We start from the raw sequence: 18,378 nt of genomic DNA on the forward strand, positions 1-18,378 counted from the left end.
CATTAAAAGAAATATTTTTAAGTTCGTGGTATTTTTTTGAAGTAGGTGATTTATTTGTTATATTTTTCGCGATATTAATGAAAAAATTATTGAACATATTGGACGCAGTTATTGGATCATTTTTAGTATGTATTTCATGTTCATTAAGTTTTATTTTGAAAATTTCATTATCACTTGTACATTTAGATCCGGTAATCTCATTTATTAGTTTCCAGGTTAATTTAGCGTTCGAGTTAACATTTTTAAATTTTGTTTGGTAAAATTTCTCTTTTGCTAGTCTTATAGTTTTTGTGTAATTGTTTTTGAATTTCTTATAATGTAAGTTTAACTGTACATTATTAGGGTGTTTTTTACATTTCATTGAAAGAGACTGTTTGTGTCGGGCCGAAATTAATAAACCTTTAGTCATCCAATCTTTTAGTTGCTTATTCTTAGCATTCATTAATACAGTAGTTGTTGATTTAGTAATTTCATTTTGAATTATATTTTCAAAGGCATTATAGCATTTATTGGCATCGTTGAATTCATTATACACTTTATGCCATTTTTCATTAATTAAATTAGATACAATTCTATTATAATCAATAATGTTAAACCTTTTGTCCTTATTATCTACTTTGGCATTGTTAGGTATAGAAACACATATTGTACAGTGATCTGTGATATCTGATAGTATCACACTCGAATTAATTTTACTCATTAAGTTTTCGTTACAATTAATTAATATGTGGTCTAGACACGAATGATTAAAACCCGCAGGTAATCTAGTAAAAACATTTATGAAAGATATGAAACCACATTCAGACAGTAAATTTAGATATTTATCATTTTTTTTCTCTTGAACACCAACAATATTGATATTCATGTCTCCTGCAATAACGGTTAACGTGTTACTATAATTATTTTCTTTAATGAGGTAACTTAATGTTTCGATAAAGACATCATTATCAGTATTGGGTGACCTATATACACATAGTAAGTTAATTGGAACAGCTGTATTGGGAAAGTGTAATTTAACTATATTTGAGTCAACGAAATTATATTCAAAAAATTCTAAGCTCAGGTAATGTTTGACAAAAACCATTACACCATCATTTTGATTTCTCTTTATGGATGAAAAGAACAAGCTATAGCCAACTATTTCATAGTTACAAGATAATACATTATGCCAGGTTTCAGTAAGAATAATTATATCAATATCATTAAAATTTTTATCATTTCCCAAAAACAAAAGGAGCTCATCAAAGTGAGCATTAACACTTCTTATGTTACAACATATTATATTAAAGTAGTTGTTGTTGATATTATTTATACATACATATTCATTAAATGATTCGTAATAATTTGTTTTATGATTCAAGTATCCTTTACATAATTTTTCCATTACAAAATATTTTTTTTTTTTTTATTTTTTTTTTTTTAGAGTTTTTTTAGAGTGCGTGTATATTAGGTAGAGCAAATTAAGTTAATTTTGTTAGAGACAGTTCACTGTCTACTAGAAATGCTTTCGAGTTATCATTTTTTTTTATAAATAGCTTTGTATCTTTAAACCAAACATATCTATATCCCGATTCACGAGCAAATGTTTTAGTTTTAAAGAATAAGTTTCTGTTAAATTGAGTTAGGTTATCATTTACATAAATAGCATTATTTTTCCAGTCAGCATCAACATTACTACCTGTTAACTTCGTTTTCCTGGATAGTTCAATCATTTCTTTTTTGTTTTGTTTCATAGTTAACTCCGCAACAATTTTACTTGGCCGTGTCTTGATTTTTGAGTGAACACGAAACGCATTTACAACTTCGATTTTCAATTTTAGAGATGTAGCAATTTTTTCCACTGTTTTCTTACAATTTTCATTACTTATTTCAGGAACACCAATAATTTCCACAAAGTTATCGAGAGTTTTTTGTTCTAAATTATTCATTCTTTTTTGCAAAAAATTAATATCATTACGCAGATTATTATTTTGCTCCTTTAATATTCTATTTTCTTCCCTCATAGTGTTAATTGATATCACAAGTTCTTGTATTTGACTACCAAATGTATCAAACTTGTCGCTCATGAAATTTACCGAGTCAACGAGATTTTTGAAAGATTCATTTGTTAGCAATTGATCCACTTTAATATCCGCACGAGTAATTATAGGCGTTTCCGAAATAGAATTATTAACGGCGTTTTTACATTTGATACAGCACCAATTTTTTTTTGCACTTTTAGACATTTTTCTAAAAGCCGTTTCCCTTAGCGCAACACAACCAAAATGGTGAAAGCCATTACAGGATGAGCATTTTATTTCATCTTCATCAAAAACATCGTCATTACATATATTACATAGCATTTTACGGCGAATTCGATATAAAACGTAATCACTAGGTAAATTACTATTAAGCGTTATTAATAATAGTAGTAGGCATAAAACGAAGGCACGTATGACAGTATTAAGTACAAAGTACGTAGATAAGCGAGCGACGCGGAGCGAGAAACCTCCTATCGTCGTGGTAGCTGATGATAAACTAATATATATATATATATTTATAAATCATTAAATTTAAAGTAGTTTATATGTAAACAGTTTAAATTATAATTGTATAAAAATCGATAACAATAATTAGTAAATCATATAATGATTAATGTAAATTAGTAAGTTAAAATAAGTATAGAAATAAAATCTTAAATGAGAAATTTATTAATTAAAAGTATTTACAGTTTTGATGGGTTATTAAGTGAATACATTTTGTAGAGTACTTGTGACATTTTACTTCACTTGAAATACTACTGTAGCAAGAAAAAAAGTTTTATTTCAGGCATTTTCATATTTTTCTCTGTCTGATTATAATATATTATAATATATCAAGTAAATTGTATAACATGATTAATCAAAAAAAAAAAAAAAACTCAAAGTGAATTTTTTTTTTATTTTTTAATTTAGAACATATTGATGATATTTTTAAGTTAGTTAAAAATTATGTACTTTGGTAAATATTTGTATTTTACGAGTTAAATACAAAAAATATTTATTCAGTTGTGAATTTTGACGTTTAGTCAAATTAGACCTTTATTTTTTTATGATCACCTGGTAATTTAAATTAAAATAAAATATATGGTACATCACAGACTCGTATTTACCAGTGTGAATCTAATATTACAAATCATTTAATTTAAATACTACGTAACAACTAATATAAATTGTATTTTATACTATAGAATACTCTGTGTATATGCCAATAATACTACTAACGTATAATAAAATACGATGTAGATCGGTTTTAATACCGGTATTAACCATAACGGTGACAGAAACTTTAAATTTTATTTTTATGATCTGAACCATAGCTAAAACCTAAATATACATATTATCAATATTACATTATTTTATTATTTTATAAAATAACACAAAGTCAATATTTGGTCATATTATCATATTGTTCAGACAACAGTATAACCATTAAAATAATTTAAATTTTAACAATATTGAGATTATACGAGCGATTTATGATAACAGTTTCACAGATGATCACTCGGATTCTTTATATGTCACGATCAACTTAATACACGGAATTCCGTTCAATAGATTAATTTAGCGAATTCGTAGCATGGTCACGAGGTATGGTACAAATATATTGTAAAGAAATGTATTTTTCACACTTACAAAAAAGACACATAAGTTATGCTAATGCAATAATATTCTTATAACGCATATACGCGATTTAGGTATTCAGGTAAACACTATACAATTAAATAGTACAGTGTTTACACTCAACACCAACGGTATAGTGGTACCTTACGCTATGCGAATTAAACTAGTACTTGAACGCACTCCACACTCACACGCGTTTGTTTATATCGCGAACGGTTACCATTTTAAATGGGTAGAGCGAGAATAAAGAAGACCCTCCACCATTATGCGAACGCTTGCTCAACATCGAGAACTCTTATTGCTCACCGTGTTGGAATTGTCAGATACAATCCGTAAAAACAATCCGTTCATTATTACCCGCGTTATGCATATGTTGTTTTTTCACTACGTTGACGGACCAGTACATTCTTTGCCGGTCGGATTTCATTACAACTCTTGTGATTGCTTGTAAAGTACATATTATTATTGCCAACACGCTCTTCGTTGAGTGTCACTGCACGCAAAAGGTATTTGATCTCAGTAGAATATCATTTAATACTTGCTCGAGTACCTACCCTTTGATAGCACGTTAATTAGCTATCAATTCGTATATATAGATACGATATGGTTATCATGGTAAGACAACTTAAACCGGATAATGATTTGTTTGTTATTCTCATTGATAAACATCTAAATCCGTGTTACTAGAAAACCAAAAATCAAAAACCACAATTCGCGTTCAGAAAAAAACAGATATGCCGTATTGTCAAAATAGAGATAGGTATAATTAGGTAATATACTTTATGTATGGATAAGGTGAAACGCGTATCCGTGACTGCGATTCAGCTAAACTCAAACTTATCTGTCAAATAAAAAACAAACCCACCACAGTTTTATTCTATTATACAAGAAGACATGGTCTTCTTGGAAAAGAGAAAATATATATCGTTGAAATTAGATAGAATTGTATTGTTCACAAACCTTACTGCACAATGTCCTGACTGGATCAATATAAAATCCAAAGCTCACCGTTGCTGTCATGACCAATCGAATTTAATCATTGTCATTTCGCACCGAAGAAATCACATACTTTCGATAAGCGCGTCATAATATAATATCATCGACATCGAAACAAAGTATAAAGAATTTCGCTTGTGACGATCATTAGACGTATAATAGTTCACAATGCACAGATCGCATTGAAGAACAGCATTTATAATTGAGTACAGTGGCGTATTTACGGGGGGGGGGGAGAGATCAAGGGGATGAATGCCCCCCCATAGGCTGTATACACACAAATAATTATAGTCATTATATTATTTAAAAAACTATTATTATTACTTTTTTTTTTTATCAATAATTGATTAAATTTGCAAGAATTAAAATATTATAATATACTGTACAATATTCTCATTGGTATCTTCAATTATAAAGTCATACCCCTCCCCCCCGTGACAAAAACCTAAATACGCCACTGATTGAGTGGGTTAATTTGTTGCAGGTAGTATTATAGTTACAACGGTAGCCGAAATGAAATATTATATAGATACGATCTACAATGAAATTAACAATAACCGTCACACGTAATTAAATCAAAATAGGGCTTTATTATTTCAAAGGGGTCCGATAAATAACATATGGTGATATGGTTATGGGAGTTGAACCCTTTTTCCACCGACATAAGAATTTTATAAGAAATTGGTTTTCACTTTTGTAGATTTAACTAAACGCTGGATTCTCGAGTGGTTATAACTTTTTATTCAGAGTTCAAAATCCCGTAGAAACGAGTTACACATTCCAATCAATGAGTAGATTAATTTGAATACAGTTTTATTATGCGAACAATTTAGTTTTTTACGGTTCTTGCAAATGCATGATAAATTTTAAATTATAAAAATATATATTTTCGTATATTTACAGATATAATAATTTATAATTGTGATGAATAATACTTTATTAAATTCTCGTTGAAAATAGAACCTAATAATTTCGGTTATATTATGTAATAAAAATAACAAATATGTGACAACTATACAACCGATATTCGATGAACTATTATGTTTATGATTGGCTATTATGGTACAAACTTTTTGTCACAGTTTAAGGAAAATATAGTTTGAAGATGTATGCAATAGTATATTTTAATATAATTTTGTAAATTAAATTAAATTTTGTGTGCTTTATAATATGTTTGCTGTACACAAAAATATTATAAAAAGAAATAATTGGTAAAGACTAAGGCTAGGATATTTACACATAAAAGTATTTGTTTTTTACTTTAAATATTGGTTGTTAGTTGTATCTTGTGTCCACGTTTCAGATATTATATTATAATATAATATAATTATAATTATTAGGTATATTATATTTCGAATATTTCAATCAAAATACACTTTTATCATTTTATCATTGAATATTTTGAGATTTTTGATAAACGTTTGAAAAGTTTAATTGTAAAATCCTATTTAGTTAATGAACATTGATATTGTAATAATTTTTTTATTTATTTATACTATTGATGAACTTTATTAACTGAACTGGCATGATTTAATATTATATCAAATAAATGATACAATTATATATTTTCTTAATAGGCTCGTGGACTATGATTTTTCATTATTTAATTCACTTGTTAGTATGACACATGTAATGTGTATACCATAAAGTGTTAAGTGTAAATTTTATGGAGATCATTTTGATGAATATCTAAAATGTAAAGAAAAAGTGCTAAATTATAATAATTTTTGAAGAATTTTCTAGTAACATTTCAAAACTGATGGTAAAACAATGAATTGTATTTTTTAAATTAAAAACATTATACCTACAATGATTTTTACAAACCTTTTTTTTTAAATTTTAGGTTAGGTTTGCATAAACCAACAAATGAGATGACAATAATACACACAATTATTCCTCAAGAATCCTTATGCAATAAATAAAATATTTGGTACAATACATTATTGATTACGTGATGGTCGTGATGTTAGTTCTTATAAATTCTCTCATATCGTATTATTTTATCACTTGGTTAATCTAGTAATATTTTTTTGATGAGAAAATGTATATTATTACTTGGTAACTGACAAAAAAAAATAACGAATTTTTAAGAAACTAAACTGGATGGGACACATGCAAAATTAGTACACATTTTTTTTTTTTCAGAAACAATGTTAATTAATTTGATTTGCACAGCGAAAATTTGAATCACATTTTATACACGAGCGCTAAATTTACAATACAATTGTTTTTTTTTTTCATTTCTAATCCGTGCCTATTATTTACAAAGTGAAATAAAATCGTATAGAAAATAAATTTAATCAAATAGAATAAATCAATTGCTACGACGCTACAATAAATGAAGAACGAAATAAAAAAAAACGACATATAACAGAACAAAATCAACGGCTTACATACTATTTAAACATAATATTACTATAATATAATATCATACATTATATTGTGGAAGTCACAAAATATCTTTTTAAACATAATCAAGAAGAAAAAAAAACAGTCTACAACATTATAATCGTTATCAATATCACAATAATAATATAACAAAACACTCCGACAAAAGGCAGCGATATTTAATTTGGAATAGAAATTAATCATCTAATATTGAGCACGACATGGTGCAGGAATGTAAAAAAAAAAATGAAAATTAAACACTATGTGTATAAAATATAATATAATAGTGACCGTATTAATAATTAAATCGAACAAAGGACAATAAACATTACATTTTGAGCTATTATATTATTATGTAGTTGTAAAGTTTTTGTTTTTTTTTTTTTTTTGTTTTTGAAGACGACTAAATAATTAATAAATAAATGATAATAATAAAAAAACTACACATCTGATGACAATATTATATTATATACATAAATGTGAACTGCACAGAATTACTCGTACAAGTGGCAATTGTAAACAAATCAAATATAACAATAATCTATATGTGAAATAATCAAATAAATAAACAATATTATGATTCAAGAAGAACAAAATGTTAAATATCGTGTTGAAATTATCAAACTTAACTTATTGCTTATATAAAAATTAAAGAAATTAATAAAGAAGAAAAAACAACAATAACAACAACAACAAAAGTCAATGTTTAAATAAAATTTTAAAAACATTTGTAAATGTATGGTATTTTAATTTTTTTTTTTTTAATTTTTTTCAAAATATTTTTTACTAAAATAAAAGTGCATTATTAAAATGTTACACGTGCGTTGAATTTACCTATAAGAAAATTGTTTACAATACTTATTGTTGTATAATAATAAAAAGTCACATTTTACAGACGAAAGAATTTGTTGTGCCAAAAATCGATAGAAAATTAGATTCAAAATATAAACAATTAAAATATTATTAAAACCTTACGAAATTGTAAGGTATGCAAGTCACAAAAGTCTTTAAGAAAACATTTTTTTTTTTTTGTACTTCTAACATTAATTTATCATTATTATTATACACCGCCTACTAGGTATACATTAGAATTATTAGGTAATCATTGTATATTTCGATTTTTTTTCATTTTTTACCCGACTAATCCGCGACAGGATATATGCGGAAGGCACTTTTTCAAATTATCCCTACACGACAGTGTGATTCTGTGAGTTTATGTTATTTTACATCTAAAAAATTCGGTGCGTATAACAGACCAAAATTTACAGAGCCCACAAAGTAATAGTCATTTAAATCAATTAGCGTTGAGTACGAGTACGCAGTTAATCGCCAATTTCAGTGCACATTTATTGTCTGTCGTTTAAAACTCAATATTACCGTCATTTTTATTTGTTTTAATTTACGAACAATCGACTTTTAGTGGGGAATATCAATCGCAAATAGTCATATGTATTATTTTTTAGTTTGTACACCGCATAAAAGACATCCCGTTAGATAGTCTGAGTGCCAAAAAATAAAATCATAACATTTCGTTTAAGATCCCAGTACAAGCCCATGCGAATATGATTATTAAAAATGCAATTGAAGTTAAATGATTGTTCTCGTTGATTGATTTGTTTAGAAAAGACATTGCGAACAACTGGTTTTATCATTTTCGTAACAATTAAACACTCAGATTTTTAAACACTGTGTACTGTAGAACGTTTTGGTGTAATTGACTATATTATTGTAAATGTTAATAGTTAGTTATTACATTTAAACTTAATTTTTTTAATAACGCACATTATTTGATTACTCATGTCATTGAAAATAGAAAATACTTATGATATTTACTATTGGATTTGAAAATTTAAAGAGTTTAATAAAACGTATTTATTTCGATATATTATATTACCGACATTACACAATACCTGAAGTCCAGAAATTCATTAAATTACTTATAAAATATTAAATAATACTATCTGATCTTATACTGAAGAAGGCACTAAATCAAGATAAAAGTCATTAAATTTAATTAGAAGGTAGTAAACGTTTGGTAAAATGTTATAATATTTTGTTATAATAATAATTAGATAAAATAAAATAATTATAATGCACCTCATTCAAAAACGAAAGCTCCTAACTACTCTAGTCCGAAATTAGTCGAGATCAAAATAATTAAACGAGTTATCATTGTTAGGGATCGCAATATTCTTAATATTGTTCGAAATAATATGTGTTATTACAAAGTAGATCAAACTTTTGAAAACAATTATTCAAACCACAAAAGAAATTTGAGTATTGTTAAGTAAAACTTAAAATTTTATTTTTTTTTTATCTGTTTTTGTTATACTTCAATAGTAATTTAGAAAATTAACTGATTGAGTATGGAATAATAACGTCGTGATTTCGTAAATGGTTTTATGATTTATTTTAATTTACTCGATTTTATTTTTACGGGACTAGAGTTGCTATGACCGAATAGGAAACTTTAGAGGGGAGAGGTAACGGTCACGGGAGTCTATATTCTTATATGAGGAAAAACATCTGAGATATTTGTAAGGAAAGCACTACACTCGGTGATAATAATAATAATAATATTACAGTAAACGTCGTTCATCAAAAACGAAAATTTGACAGACGTGTAACGAATATATAACATAGATTAATTAAATATTGTTCAATCATACAACATATGTTTGTTTTTTAAATGATTACTATTTAAGTAATTTTAAAAATATTGCACTCTCAATTAATATTTTCGTGATCCGGCTCTCTCCCTCTCGAAGGTTCGTTATCCTATTTATATTATTGTTTATTTTATTTATTAATCAGTTATTTGAGTACGTAAAATATTACAAGACATAAAACAAAACGTAAAAATATACCAAAATACACACGCATAACAATTAAAAATAAATAAAATAAAAAACATCTTACGTAGTACACAATTTTAATACATTATGTTATATATATATATTTATATTTTTGTTATAATTGTAAAAACGCAATCGATTTTTCGTAATAATAGTAATAATATCGTTATCACATAATTGTATAATTATTATTGTGATGTCAATAATAGTTTTTTTTTTTTTTGCAGTGATTATTTGTGTGCCGCTTGTACAGCGTGCTTACAGGAAGTCGTTGGGCCGAGGCGGACACGGCTTTTTGAGCGAATCAGTCCGGGGAAACGGCGGCGGCGACGTATCTCTGGGGCTGAACGGACGCATAGGTGGCAGTGCAGATGACGAAGATCGCGTTCGGGACTTGCTGCGCCGCCGCCGGACCATTGGTGGAAGTTTGGGTGTGGCTGGCGAGCTTAGATCATCTGTACTTTTGGTCCTGCACCCAGGCCGGCGTCCTGCTTCCGGCGTGTCCGGTGGCCGAAGCGATGCGATTGGAGACGGTGATGGAGCAGGTGAGGCGACAGTCAGAGCATCCAACTTCCCAACGATCCGGACCATCATATCTTCGATGGCCGTTAGTCGCTGGTTGATAGATCGTACCTCATCTCGGAGATCGGACCGGAGGTCTTCGATCTTGGCCAGAACGTCCAAATCCGGCGGTGGTGGCAGAACCATCGCAGGGCACGGTGGCGGTGGAGGTGATGGCGATTCAACTGTTGTGACCTGGTACTGTTGAGGCGGCGCTGGAGTTGTGGATTCTTCTTCCGGTACTGGTACACTACCACCACCGCTGCTACTGCCACCAACCCTTTCGTCCGTTTCATCGATCGTTTCCTGTCGCTGGCTTCCGCCTACGCCAATAAATGGTTCGGCGGCGGTAGTAGGTACTTTTTGTAGCTTTGGGAATACCTTGTGACCGTTTCCGACCGACCGGCCTGGTGAGTCACGTATCTTGGAAGGCGCGCTCTGGGCACTCATCAAAGATGCGTCTGCCGAGTCAGAACTTCCACCACCACCCAAAACTTTACCCCATTTAGATACCTTTTTGGGCGCCGCCACAGTTGCTACTGTTCTGAGGCCTGTCGACGAACAAGATGCCTGTTGTTGATCTTCGCTCTGTTGCCTGAGCACAAGCGGTAAGACTTTGGGACGACCACCGCCGACGCCGTCCGAAGCGTCGCCGGTGGCGACCTCAGACTTGCTCTCGTCAGAACCCGCCGTTATCGCAGACGTTCCCGACGCCGCTACTGCACCCTGTTGCATCCCGAGGACCTGACTGGGAGCTCGATCCTTTCGAAACTTGGTGAATATTTTTCTAACCAGTTGATCTCGCTGTTCGTCCAGTTGTGGTTCATTTTTTCGCTTTTCAGCCAGCTCTTTTTCTCGGCGAACATCCGCAACTTTCCGAAATATTAACTGAAATGATAAAAAAAAAAAAAAAAATAATATTTAAAATTGATAATCAATAAAACAGTAATAGGCTTCATCACAACCAAATACGTACCCTATGTCGAAGGTTATAAGTCAGTATGAGATTCCGTGAAAACGAATTTGCAAACGCCTGGTAGAAATCCAACACTTCTAGCAACCGATCACGCTTGATGGTGTGCAAGTCGCAATAGGTGAGAGCACGGACGTTTGCTGCAGATTGTCCTAGCGCTGTGTCTTTCCAAAACGAATCACCAAATACATCACCCTTACCTAAATCCAAAGATAATTATACATACAGATCTAATCTTTTTTTTTTTATCACAGCAATACGTTTTCTTACCCCATTATTGACAAGAATAGATTTAAAATGTTAATGTTTATGAATTAATTCATTGCGAATTAATACAAAAACATTTAAACGCAAAATGAAACACAGCATTATATCACAATTATAGTGATTTATAAATATATTGCTAAACCAATGACATTTAAAATATAATTTCAACAAAATTGAATGAAAACAAAACGTAGAGCCAACAATAATTATAACTATATCATATTATTTCTAGCTCAATACATTTTATCGAGTTATTAGTTTCTTAAATTTGACTTTTATTTTATAGTGCAATTTTGTTATATCAAAGTATAATTATATCAGTATAGTTTTGTTATTTTATCCATATAACACTAACCTAAGATGGCGACCACTTCGTCGTCTTGTATGACTTCTAGCGAACCAGTTACGATGAAGCACAGTGAGTCGATTGACTCGCCGGTGTGGAAGAGTAAGTCACCGGGTGCCGAGTGGCTCATTGTGAAGTGCATGGCCAGAGCGCGTAAGCACCCGTCGCTGGCCAACCGGAACGCCGGGTGCTCGTTGAACACTTTTCGGTTTAGATGAACACATATGTCCGCCTTCATGTCTTTCGGACAATAATTTAACACCTAATAAAAAATAACACAATAATTACAAAAATATTATACTCACAAAAACAATATTAATATAAGGACGGTGATAATGCGATTGCATTGATTACATTTTTATAGAAATCACTTCAATTTTGTATCTGGGGATGATATAACCACGATATCGTTTGGGAACCAAATTATTTGAGCGTTGGGCTACTTGGACTCCACTCCACATCAGTTATAAAGTATTAAAATAATCTTATCCACTTTAATCGACCACAATGAAAATATTCATCTTAACCATATTTAAGCATATATTATGTTCATTTAGAGGTTGATTTGTAAATCATATTTTTAGATTATGACATTTCGTAAATTTTATTAGTAGTACCAACAATCGATTCAAGAACAAGAATCATGTTATAAGGAAACTTCAGTATGAAGAAATGTATATAAGGCAAATTTGTAAATATTATACATAATTGTTAACTATGAAGATCCATCATGTTAACAGTTGTAAAGTATGTTTATTTTTGTATGTAGAAAAAAAAATTCCTTGAATGTGAAAGATTTTTGTGATAAGTGTATTTTGAGCTCAAAAAATATTTAATTATGATAATTTAATATAAATTAATAGACTTTGCTCCTAAATTTCTATTATCTCTGGTATTAGACATTATCAATTCCCTAAGGATGTTTAATCAAAAATTGTTTTTATATTTTAACACTTATAAGTCACATCAGTTAATCCTTTAGAACTTAGATAGTCATTTTTTTTTTTTTTTTAGTTACCATAGACATACAGTTTTAGAAAATAAAAAAATTTAAAACTTTTTATTTTATAGATAGATCAGTTTTATATCATGATTATGGATGTTAATACCGTAGTAAACAATAACATCATTAAATGTGATCAAATTGTGTCTTATAAATTTAAAATTGATTTTCAGCTAAATGAGATATTCATTTGAAAAAAAAGATTCATATTAGGAAATTTAAAGCGATGATTGTCCGTCAAATGTAAATATTTATACGTCGTTTATTTTAAACGTTTCGATGGAATAAGAATTACAATAAATAATTTATACTCTAATTTAAACGTGATATATTTAGATGGCTTAATATATTTAATTTTTTTTAAATAAATGCATGTTTAAAGGTAATTTGCACAAACTTATAATTATTGTACTCAGTCTATAATATTAATTTAAATTTACCTAGATCAATTTTGGATTAAAATTTTGTATTTCAACTTTCAAACGTTTGAAATTACATGTCATATAAATCCAAATTAATTTGCTATTAATGTTGTATGTTAAAATCTGTTAATTTGTATATTATTCGTTCTATATTGTTTAATTTTAGAAATCTAAACTAATTAAATTTAATGTATTTTTATTTTAAGTTAACATTAAAGTACTTAACTAGATAGAGAAATTATCTCTTAAACCTTGTAATAAACTCAGAATTTTTGTTCTATGATTTTATAATTTTGTTTTTTTAAATTGATTTTATATTCTGTTTCTAATTTTAGATAGTACAAAATATATTTCATTATTACTATTATTATTATTATTTGAATTATTCTTGAAGTTTTCTTAAATCGACTTCACCACATTTTCAATTTCCTCTTTATAAGTTTCATCGAAATTAATTCTAAACATAATAAATTTAAATATTGTCATAGTCAATAAAATTGTTTGGTAAAATGTATATTAAAGTTTAAGAAATTTAAAATAGCATGCTTTAGACTGCATCCGACGAAAGTCGCTTTTAAAATACGATTATTTGTCATTTATTTCACTTTAGAGTTCAGATGGTACCGCAACACTAATATAACACACCCTATAATAGTGACTTAATCTAAAATACCTTAAATAGGTAATCGATGAGTTTACAATATAACATAGCTTGCGGGTAGTCTTAAAATATAATTATGTAGTTAAATGTCTTAAAATTAAATTTTCCAATTACGACCGGTATAATAGTTTGACGATCATAATAATATTATCATATATTATCAATGCCACGTATACATTGGAGTGATTTAATTAAGGTCGGTTATTAATTCCATTTAATCTTTTGAGTACCCAAAACAAAGTATGGCTCCGTCCATTACCCAAAAGGGAATGCGCATAAGTAATAATTTACGTAAGCCGTACTTTATCCGTGTCCAAGCCCCGGGTCATTGCCCACGTAGACACCACGTAGTCCATGACCCTCTCGGACAGCGCTTTTGGCACTTCGTGCAGCTTCATGAATTCTCTGACATTATTTAACATGTCGTGGTACTTAGCCGTAGCTGAAGTCATTTGCTGTATGATGGTGGTGACGTGACCGAAAATCGTAGCGTACAACAGTGCTGCAAGTATAATTTATTAAGTACATTTTAATATTATATTATATTCTATAAAAAATAATAATATAGTCTCATGATTTGGTTGGCATTAATAATAAATTATAATAATTTAACTTTATCATGTCAAAAATACATTTTTTACTTATTGTCGAATTTGGTGTATGCTTTTGATGTTGATGAGTGACATTGATTTGATATACAATTTACTTATGTCTTAAATTCTAATTAACTATAAATATCAACAACACTATACCTATATAATAATAAACGGTACTTAATGTTTTCAATTTTTACACAAACTAAATTGATAGAATATAACTGTAATGCACAGTAATTACTTTTAAAATACTTATTTTTTTAACAGTTCATCAATTATTATTTTGCACAATTCTTCTCAAACTCTTTTTAATTTATTAGTAATTACCTTAAAATCGAGTTTTTTTTCATTCGTTTAATCAATAGTTATTTTATTAAACATATTATATTATTAAGAATCAAAACGACTAAAACTGAAATCGTAAAATATTAATCGCGTATATTCAAGCAACAAGCTATTCATATAATGTTATTGTGTATAATATATTATACAAATTAATATTAAATTATTTTGAAGTATTTAAAACGCATTTATGTAAAAGTAACTACTAAAAGATATAGTATTTATGCACATAAATAGACTGTCGTTAATTGCACAACTAGGGCGTCATCAGTCGCAATTATCGCGCGACGTTTAAATTTTCTTTTTTTTTACGATAGAGATTTAATGATAATATTTTAACCATTCGAGAACAGTTCTGCGGGTAGTATTGTGTGGGGGAGGTATATAATACTTACACGCAATGACCATCATGCATATGGTGAAAATCTTCTCGTTATCGGTCTCTGAGGCAACGTTCCCGAAACCGACACTCGTCATGCACGACATGGTGAAGTACAGCGCGGTCACATACATGGTCTTTCGCGGCGGACCGTGCACTAGCTCCGTGGAATTGGCGTGTTCCGACATAATGTACGAGTACGGATACTGCGTGATGTTTGCTAGCTTCCACAGCCACGAGTATTGATATCCATTCTCAGCGTCGGACCGTCCTGTTTACATATTATTATTAAATTATTTTGTGTGTGTGTGTGTGTGTGTGAGAGAGAGAGAGAGAGAGAGAGAGAGAGAGAGAGAGAGAGAGAGAGAGAGAGAGAAAGAGAGAGAGTTAGAGAGAGCGCATAACAAACCTTTGATTTTTTTTTAAATAATGTTTTTAAATACTATTTATAAAACGTATATTTGTATATACTTTTCAATAATTGTCTGCCATTTATAGAATTGTATGTACAAATAACATAATGTATATACATACTGTAAAAATGTCGTGTTAAAAAATTATTTCAAACGCGATACACGATAAAATATTATAAAAGTTGTGTTTGATTACTTACCTATAGAATACCAAATACAGGCCAGCCAATGCGCCACCAGCATGTAAAAGCACAGCAGCAATATCAACATTGCAGCGCCATATTCTAAGTACCTGTCCAGTTTTCGAACGACCCTTCCCAATCGCAACAACCGGACAACTTTCAAAGCACTGAATAGGCTTCCAATACCCTGCGGAATGAAAACCGTTTCATTTAAACAAATCACTTTAATCATTATAATTATTATTAAATTAACTCGCATTATGACCAAAAATATAAAATAACAACAATCAAATTATTTTATTTTTGTCAGTAGACATTCAAGAAAATGATATAATCTAATCAAGTTATCATTAGTATTATTATTATGATAAATTATTCACTCGACGTTTAAAAATCGTGATTAATAGTTTTTTTAATACATTACAACAACCATATTACTAAACACAATGTAATACACAGCAAAAGACAATAACTCCGAATTGTTGAATAATATTTGACATATTATGTCACGATTATTCGACGTTGTTCAAATATAAAACCAATACCTAAATCTCACGAATTACTATAGTTGAAACAAAAATAAATATTAAACTGTGCCAAAAATATTCGTTCATTGATAATACAGCGAAATATACTGAAATTAAACTCTATCTTAACTGAAACATTATTTTGAAAAACAGTATAAAAAAAAATCATGAATTTTTAAATGAGTATCTAATACCATAGTGACCTAACCTAACATAAGCACTGTATGGTATGATGATAAGTGTAACGGTTAATTTATTCAAATTTATTTGAATATTTTATATAAGTGTTAAATCGTTTTATGCCTGAAAAAATCCCTATTAACGCCACCGACGACATAACATTATGATTTTGTGTATCATAATATTGTCTGTGTTTTGCTTTACGAATATAGTTTTTAAGTTAAGACTTGTTTTTATTTAAAATTAAACTATCGATATTATACAATACAATCTGCCGAAGGAAATGATTTACTGTTTAAGAGTACACTTTTACTAAATAAATCAGAGTACGTTGATAATTTAAATAAACATAATCATATAATTTTTTTTATTGATAAATTAATAATTTATTGTAGAATGGTATAATAAAAATATATTTTATGATACACACATTTGTCGTTGGAATCTAACGATCGTAATTCATTTAGAAATAATATCCATAATTATTTAATTTTTTCTGTTTTTCAATTGAAATATTATGTTAAAACTTAAAAGTATAGACAATATGTCGATTTTTTACCAACATGAATTTTATTTTAATGTTGATTAAAATGCATTTATTTTACATTATCATAATTATTATTTTGAAAAGTCGATATTGAAAATCGTATCTTTAATTAGTATTTATACACATCGATATATGAATTTTTTATAGTGTCATATTACTACATGCCTAGTTTTTTTTTTTTTACTCAAGAATCTGGTATTATTACAAATTATCTATATTTTATTTAACATAATATTATAGTGTCACATTTTAATTATGTAATTATCATTGAACTATTTCACATAATACAGCAGTATCGTATAAAACATAATTTATTAATGATGTTTTTGAATTCCATTGAGAAATACATGAAATAATATATATATATTTATAATACCATACGCATAATATACTATATGTATTGATTTAAAATAATTTAATAGATGTATTAAACGTATCATAACTTTTCTCCGTTTCGCTCGATTTTCACTATTTGAGTTTAGTACGCACTAGTGTGAATGTAGGGTAGCATTCCCAGTATTTAAAATAGCGAAATAACCATGGAATGTACTCGAAATTATCATTTAACAATAATAATTATAACTATATTGATTTTGAAAACGGTGGTATTCGTATACCTATGTAATAAATTCAATTATTTGCGTAGTTTACGACGGCAAGGGTACTGGTAAACGGCTATATAATATCAGTAAATATGTATTACTATAACTAAAAATATTTGGAAACAATATGCGTATGTTACGTGGTGGTAAAAATATGTATTCATAATATAAACGTGAGGTAAAATAAGCGGTACAGATAATCGTTTGCTGGAATGAAATCAAAATCGATAAACTGAATGTAAACCTCTAGTAGTTATAGAGTAGAAATCACAGATATATACTAATACTAGATAGCCGTCTTTGTATACACCGCCGCAAAATAATTGAAACCGACGCCATATGCAAAGAATACAACTCGGTAAACAAACGTTATCAATATTAGACTTTTATCAGTATAATACATATTATTATATTATAGACATTTATTTATATCATTGTATTACTTAGTACTTACCTATATTTTATTAATTCTCACTTTTTCAGTTCTCTGTTTTATA

The 18,378-nt window shown here is 28.9% G+C and overlaps 2 protein-coding genes across 2 annotated transcripts in view; both read right to left on the reverse strand.

The window, feature by feature from the left end:
• Window positions 1-1,444: 1,444 nt before the first annotated feature.
• On the reverse strand, window positions 1,445-2,476 carry LOC112595249. The gene has a single exon (XM_025340385.1). The coding sequence runs from the start codon at window positions 2,340-2,342 to the stop codon at window positions 1,461-1,463; it is 882 nt and encodes a 293-aa protein (XP_025196170.1). The 5' UTR covers window positions 2,343-2,476; the 3' UTR covers window positions 1,445-1,460.
• A 7,554-nt stretch (window positions 2,477-10,030) lies between these two features.
• Window positions 10,031-18,378, reverse strand: part of LOC112595203 (potassium voltage-gated channel protein eag) — a 203,580-nt gene continuing 195,232 nt past the window's right edge. The window contains 8 exon segments of the mRNA XM_025340329.1: window positions 10,031-10,347; window positions 10,350-10,389; window positions 10,391-11,329; window positions 11,418-11,614; window positions 12,037-12,289; window positions 14,416-14,615; window positions 15,447-15,701; window positions 16,044-16,212. Of these exon segments, the coding sequence (XP_025196114.1) occupies window positions 10,139-10,347; window positions 10,350-10,389; window positions 10,391-11,329; window positions 11,418-11,614; window positions 12,037-12,289; window positions 14,416-14,615; window positions 15,447-15,701; window positions 16,044-16,212 (2,262 nt within the window). The 3' untranslated portion in view covers window positions 10,031-10,138.

The sequence above is a fragment of the Melanaphis sacchari genome, unplaced genomic scaffold (assembly GCF_002803265.2).
Source record: "Melanaphis sacchari strain LSU unplaced genomic scaffold, SCAv2.0 Contig261_pilon_pilon, whole genome shotgun sequence".
Classification (NCBI taxonomy): Eukaryota; Metazoa; Arthropoda; class Insecta; order Hemiptera; family Aphididae; genus Melanaphis; species Melanaphis sacchari.